The sequence below is a fragment of the Merops nubicus genome, unplaced genomic scaffold (assembly GCF_000691845.1).
Source record: "Merops nubicus isolate BGI_N331 unplaced genomic scaffold, ASM69184v1 scaffold33830, whole genome shotgun sequence".
Lineage (NCBI taxonomy): Eukaryota > Metazoa > Chordata > Aves > Coraciiformes > Meropidae > Merops > Merops nubicus.
The window spans coordinates 28,372-35,564 of record NW_008585451.1 but is presented as its reverse complement, the minus strand read 5'-3'; the positions used below and the strand labels follow the sequence as shown (position 1 = coordinate 35,564).

The following is a 7,193-nucleotide window of genomic DNA, read 5'->3' as shown; positions in this document are numbered from 1 at the left end:
GCCCCTCTTCCCCTAGCAGAGCTCCTGCCCAGCACTCAGAGTTCTCCTCCATGCTGAACCCAGGGGTTCACCTGCCTGTGAGTGGGAGGTGATGTCCTCGCAGGGGCTTTGCCTCTGGTGGGAGAGGAAGGAGGTGGTGGTGGTTAGTGAATTGCTGTTGCTAGCCTGCTTCCCTGTTGCTTGCAGACCTGCCCTGTGCATGAAGGGCATCTCACCCTCTGCTTGAAGCTGTGTGGGGTCAGGTGCAAAAGTGGGGCAAGTCTGTTGCTCCAAGATGATGGTGGCATTGTGGCAACTGCTGCCAGGAAGACACCCTCCATGCACCACTACTGTCTGCTCCTCTTTGAAGAAACCAGCCTGCGATGCTTTCAAACCTGCTTTCTTGGCTGCAAGTGAGGCAGACAGGAGCCACTGAGATGAATTCAGAGCCCAGCCACCTTGGTGAGATCCAGGATAGGCCCCGTTGCCCTGAGATGTAGCCTACCACCACTTTTCTCTCCTCAGCCCTCCCACCTGGCACCCTGGCACACAGCCTACTGCATTTCTCCTTCACTACCACCTTCGGCACCATCCCGACAGCCCCTCCTGCCTCCCATTGCCTTCCCTCTGTCACAGTGGGCGCAAGGATGGATGGATTGCTTCCTCCATTCCTACTGCACCTGGTACTCCGAGGATGCTTCAGGAGTGACTGGTGACCAAGCACCCATGGGCCTGACCACAGGTGCCCAGTGCTAATTTCGAGCTCCCACTGACCCCTTTCTGCCGAGGGATGGGATACGATTTTGCATTCACAGCTTCACAACTTGCTGGGGCTGTGCTGTGCTGAGCTACTCCAGATGGCTGTGCAATTCCTCCGCTCAGGCTGGACATCAGCTTCCACCGACAGGGACTTGGAGTCCAAATGCATATGGAAAAGTATAAATCCAGTGCTGGCTCGGCAGGCTCAGTTTGCAAAACAAGTCTGTTCAACTGAATGAATGCAGATGACTGAAAACTGTGGCTGTGCAGTGAGGAAGTGTGAAGGAAGGTGCCAGGCTGGGGATTGACACTATGGGATTCTCCCTGGGGTAATGCAGGGAGTCTGACCCTGCTTTTTTGGCATGCCAGCCTGGAGCCATGGCAGAAGGACACTTAAACGCAGTTTTCTCAGGCAGAGTGCATGTGCTTTGCCAGCAATGAGAGAAGCTGCTGTGGTGGGTTGGAGGAAAGCAAAAACGAAGGTGCCCTGGTGCTGAGGTGGGAGTCACCTGCCCATTTTGCAGGGCTGTGACCTCCATGCCCACCCCGGCAGGTTGGAGACAGCAGAGCCTGGCTATCGAAGGGGCTGCAACAAGCCTTCAAACAGCACCACAGGTTAATGGGAAAACCAGGGCTCCCTGCTGCCTCCCTGCGTGTCCCTCCATCAGTGGGATTCCTGCCCAGGCGAGAGTGCAGCAGTGCCAGCCTCTCCAAAAGCACAAAGCCAAAGCTGTTCCTGCCACCTCCCTCCAAGGTGGTGGGGATGCAAGAGCCAGGAGAGGGAACTGCACCTCCAGCAGCTGGACTACTGAGGACAGACCTACATCTCTTAGGATGGACCTCATTATGCTGTGCTTATCACACGAGGGCCAGTCCCACAGGGGCCAGCTGAAGAGCGAGGGGTAACAGGCTGTGGCCAGCTCCCCAGTTTCTACGTAACCTTGAAGGAGTCCTTTATCCTCTGCAGCCTCCCGCGTCCACACACGGGATGAGCACTCCTCCTTCCCCAGCCTTTGTCTGCCTCCATTTAGCCTGCACATGGTGAGGCAGGGGCTGTCTGGCTGTACATCAACCAGCATAATAGAGCCCTGTCCTCGGCGAGGGCCTCCAGGCAGTAACGTAATAAGAGCAATAATAGTAATAATAACGGACAATGGGCATTAGGCTGAGTACTGGTTAAGAGGCTACAAAACCAGATGTAATATTATCCCGCAGAGCTAAGGGAGCATCATCAGACATTCCTGGGAATGGGATTTGGCTGGGAGGCTACTCACAGCTCTTCCCGCTCTGTTTTCTGCTGCTGTGTCCAAGCGAGAGCTCGGCATGCAAGATGAGCTGTGGAGAGTGGCTCTTCCTACAGACTCTGTACACTCAGGCTTAACTGTGAGTCTTTAGCTATCCATCACCCTGGCTGTTGTTAGACACGTCTCAAAATTAAGCCAGTGCTTCAGAAAGGAGACCCTGCAGCGTGAAGGGGCCTGTTGCCTATCCTATCTCTCCAATGAGTGCTAAAATGGATCCCTTGAGGCTGTTAAATATCCCCTGGCATTTTCCATGAGCAGAGGGATATTAAACTCCATGTCTTAGCCAAATGTCAGTCTAGGTAATTTAATTCTGCCTCCCTAAGTAGTATGAATTGAACTGACCTTCTGCCTAGGCAACAGGATACCTGTGTTCAGAGACTTTGAATTTCATATGGACACGGGCATGTTTGTCCTCATACAGCCCCTCTGAGATGCTCTGCATCTTAATCACCCCAGAGCTGGAGTTAGGAGGCTCAAATGACCTTCCCAAGGTCACGCAAGGGATGAGTGACAGATTTGGGGAAGGCACCCATGTTGGCAAGGCCACATTCAAGGCTGTTTTCCTCTTAGTGCTGTGCATCTTCTCCTGAAAATTTGCCCTGGGCTCATATGAGGAGAAAGGCATTGGTGTTGCTTCATGGTGGTGATGTCCCTTCTTTCCTGGGGTATGCCTGTGCCAGCTGAATGATTCCTGGGATGAAACACAAATGAGGAAGGTGGGGTTGTGTCCTGGAGGGTCACAAATGTCCACATGCTGTCCCAGCCATCACAAGAGAGGTGGCAAGTCCTGACACACACCTCACTCTTCCTTAGTACCTTCCTCTTCCTCCAGGCCCTCTCCCCTTTAGTTCCTTCAGCACCTTTCTCAAAACTTGGTCTGGAGCCCTGATGTTTGCAGAGCTTTGCAGAATATTGCCCTCCCCATGCTCACTTTTATTAATATTGATACTTTTGCAGAAGACAGAATTATGCAAAGAATTTCCAGGAGAAAGATGAGGAGAAATGCAGCCCAGATCTCCTACCAATGAGAGATGGGGGCCAGAGGGCTGGAAAAGCTTTTCCAGTCATCATGAAAATGACAATGCAGAGTGACCCCTCGCAGCTGGCTGCTAATCACCAGCACGGCATGACCACCAGCAAGGCATGGGCTTGGGACAGCAAAAGAAAGTACCAGTCATTTTCCACTCAATTAGAGCCCATCTTCTCAGCCACTGGGGAAGGGATTTTCTGTTGGGGGATCCAAGGAGGGAGGAAAGAGGAAGCAAAACCAAAGGAGGTCACTCTTTGCCAGAGGGCTTTTTGTGTTTGCCCAGGCTGGGTGGGTGGTCTGACCCATCAGTGGGTCTGCTCCCAGCTCAGATGGTGCCGGGGAGAGCCACTGGCACTGCACTGCTCTTGCCTTGGCTCCAGGCTGCTCCGACCCAGCAGGGCACGAGATCAGGGATCCATGTTTGGGGTTTAACCTCCATGCAGAAGGTGTGATGATTTTCTCTAGGCTAAGGGGAAAACACAAGGCAGGCTCTGACATCCCCAGCTCTAAGATTTTTGGAGAAGCATCATGCAGTTGTTGGTTGACACTGTCTCTCCATCGTAGCAGGATGCGTGCACATGTTGCAATGCTCCCAGGCAGAATTTTTCCAATCAGACAATGGGATGGCTTTGTCCTGAGCCATAGGTTTTCCAACTCACCATCTAGCAGAGCAAAATGCATCACAGCTTCCAAGATGAGATGTCAGACCAGCTGATTCAGATAGAGATCCCCAGGGAACCTGTGGGATACTAGATCCATACTGCCTGTAGGTAGCATACTGGGACACAGCCTCCAGCTTGCAACCACAGGGAGGAAAGCCAGAAGAGACAGCGAAATACAGAAACTTTTACAAGGAGAGCAGGCAACCTGGGGCAAAACTGTATGGCAAAATACACTAATGCAGTGCACTTGTTTTAATTGGAAACACCAGGACGGCACAAGCAGAAGCTCCACTCAGGGTAGGTGGCTCTTGATCGACAGCAGCTGAGTTTATCCTGTAATGATTCTGCAAAGCCTGTTGACTGCCTGCTTAAACACTCAATCACCACCACGTCTATGCTTCTTATGCGCACCAGCCGTACCAAATCCTGAGGAGAAGAACTTCATAGCTGTACAGAATGTAGAGATTTTAAGGCCACTAAATACTGAAGTGTTTATGGGAGTGGGCTGGCTCCAGGGTGTGGGACACAGCCTATCCTATTAGCACTGGGCCATCATCCCTTCGCTGAATGCTGTCTCAGAGGGCATTAGAGAATTTGCTGTGTTGGTGCTGGGGGTTCTCACCCTCCTACTGCAAGCAGTGGGATGCTTTCAGGCTCCCTGCACCCCTGCAGGCACCCTTGCAAGAGGCAGTGGTATTTTGTGTGTGCTGACGGCTGGCCCCAGGGCAGTGCTGGCTCCCCCCACCCCTGTCCCCGCTCACCCTCCTCCCACCCAGGCTGAGTTCAAACTGCTGGGCTGGATCCGGCTTGTGCTGGTGCTGGGTTGCCCGGGGCTTGCAGCTGGGTGTGCTTCCCTGGGGGGTTGCCCTTCTGTGCTGGACAGAGGACCAGATGTTTTGGAAGCCAGGCAGGGCATGGGTGGGATACAGATGTAACAGAACGATGCCCTGAACTCCTGCAGGAGGGAATGCAAGGAACTTGGAAAATGCTGCTTAATTGCTGCCCTGGGCCTCACAGGCTGGAGTTTACCTTCATTTTTAAGGAGTGTATCTCTCACAAACACAACAATTTCCATGTAAAGGCACCCAAGTGACTGAAACTCCACCAATCCCCTACTAAGCTCCTTGCCTTGTTAACAACATTCACAATGCAACAACAAATGCAAGCTTTGGATATAGACCACAGCTGTAGGGACACAGCGGGACAGTCCCTGCTCTCTATTCTGTTCACAGCTGGCACCTTGTTTCTTGTTTGATGTTTTCCAGGATTTGAGGTAGAAAGGAAAAATCTGGGATAGCAGTGGAGCTCCTCTTCTTGCACTCTGGCACTTCAGCCGCTTGAGACTGGGACATGCAGCACATTGAAGGCAAAGACTGACTGTTGGCTGCACTTCAAGGATTCATTTATTTGTTTTTCTGGTCCAGTAATTGCCAAATGTAACCAGCAAATTGTTTTTCAACATGCTCCTGAACTCTATCCTCTCCCATATTTCCTCTCCTTTGAGAATGAACACTCCTGCTACATGGCAGCAGCTGTAATCCGTCCTTGGCGGGTGGCAAAGCACTGTGCGCAGCTCCCTGCTTTGCCATGCTTGGCAATGAGTTGCTCAGTCCACACTGGTCCTTCACAGTTGGAGAAGGATCTGTACCTCGGGTCTGCAGCACAGCCAGCAGCACGAACACCCCAGTCCCCGGGGCTCCTGCTCCTCATCCCGCATTGCACAGCATCACTGCCCTGGTGGGGCAGTGAAGAGGTGCAAAGGGGAGAATGGGGAGCATGTTAGGTAAGGGCTGGTGGAGGATGACTGTGGGAAGGCTTTATCCTGACTAGGCATGGGAAGAGGATGGGACATTTTAATTTCTCTTCAAGTCCTAACTCTCATGACTCTGCCTCCAGCACACACGCCAAACCTCTATTTTAGGAAAACTAAGAGGGGCAAGAAGGGCAATGTCATTTGGACCACAACAATTTCACAGCCCTCTACCTCAGTACATGGCAGCCACTTCCCCAGCCCTCAAGCAGGGAGGAGCTCAGTAATCACAGGAGACCTGGACTACTGGGGACGGGGCCAGGCAGGGCACTGGGCCACTGACAGGACCAGCATGGGAGGTGCCTGTGGGCATCCTGCCTGGCTAGCCCAGGTTGCTCAGGTGCCAGCAACAGTTACAGCAGGGCCATGAGAATCAGGGGGGCATGGGAAGGATGCCAGAGTGGCTCAGACCCTGGCTCCACCTCATGCATGGATAGGCAGGGGTTCCACTTGGAGAGCCTGCCCCTCCCCTGGCCCATTGCTCTGGCTGTGTGCAGAGCAAGCCAACCCCAACACTGTCTCAGAGAGGCCAGTGGCTGCCGCGGAAGTTACCTATGGCGAACTCGTCAAAGGTGAGGGTGGTGGAGTTTTTGCCCAGAGCATTCGTGACTGTCAGAGTCACCTTGTACTTCACCGTCGAGAAGAGCTGGAGGTATCTGATGTGACACCTGTTTTTGGGAAAGACATCCTTCTCGCAGACCATCTCTTTCGTGCCGTGTCTGGGAAACAGAGACGAAAAGAGCTGTTAGCTATGGAGCAGTTCTCGGGGAGGGGAATGCACCATGCTGCCGGAGGTAGGAGGCAGGAGGAGCAGCTCTGGGTCCCTGTTCTGCCCATGGTCCCCATGCACCAGCCCTGGCTGCTGCTGAAGGGCTACTTTCCTCCTGCTGGGGAATTCTACAGGCTCACGTGTGTGATGTTCTGGCCTAAGCCTGCACAGAGTGAATTGTCCTCACACCAGCCTCAAGAAAAGGAAAAGACTTTAATGGGGTCGGCTCTGTCTCTCTTGTGAGAGGAACTGCATCTCCTTTCTGCTGGTGACACAAGCCCAGGAGACAACTCACAGCACCAGTCTGTATAAGTGCTGTGGCAGGACCAGGGCACAGGGTGGGTGGTGATGCCATGCCATTGACAGTTGTAGGTGAGGGACACTGCTGCTGCCCAGACACAGCCAGCATAACATAGTAGGGAGCATGTCTGTGCCAAATGCACCAGAATCCAGTGTGCACAAACTCCACTGTGGGCAACTGGTAAAAAGAGGATGAAATTGTGGGGCAGGGAAAGGGGACACGGGAGCTGGGGATGTTCCTGGTCCCCTCTGGGGAAATTGGAACTTTCTTGGGACAAAACCCCATGGCCAAACACCTAGTTTGGATGTCTCAGGGGCACCCTTCCCCAGGCCCATTTTTGGGACACTGATCCCATATGCTCAATACAGGTCAGACGCACTGCCCCAAGACTTTATGGCACTGCTTGACACCTGCTTGGGGCTGCAGGGAGAGAAAATCGCTCCACTGCACTCTTCCTTCCCGGACACTTACATGACAGTGATGTTGAAGGAGTTGGGGATGTAGGTGGGAGTGGGCAGGTGCCAGCTGCAGTAGAAACCCTTGGGGTAGTTGTTGGACCGGCACATCAGCACTGGCTCC

The 7,193-nt window shown here is 53.2% G+C and overlaps 1 protein-coding gene across 1 annotated transcript in view; it reads right to left on the bottom strand.

The window, feature by feature from the left end:
• Window positions 1–7,189, bottom strand: part of LOC103779885 (ciliary neurotrophic factor receptor subunit alpha) — a gene marked incomplete at its 5' end in the record, with an annotated part of 19,877 nt that extends 12,688 nt beyond the window's left edge. The window contains 2 exons of the mRNA XM_008947531.1: window positions 6,097–6,263; window positions 7,086–7,189. Of these exons, the coding sequence (XP_008945779.1) occupies window positions 6,097–6,263; window positions 7,086–7,189 (271 nt within the window). The remainder of the gene's footprint in view (window positions 1–6,096; window positions 6,264–7,085) is intronic.
• Between the last annotated feature and the right edge of the window lie 4 nt (window positions 7,190–7,193).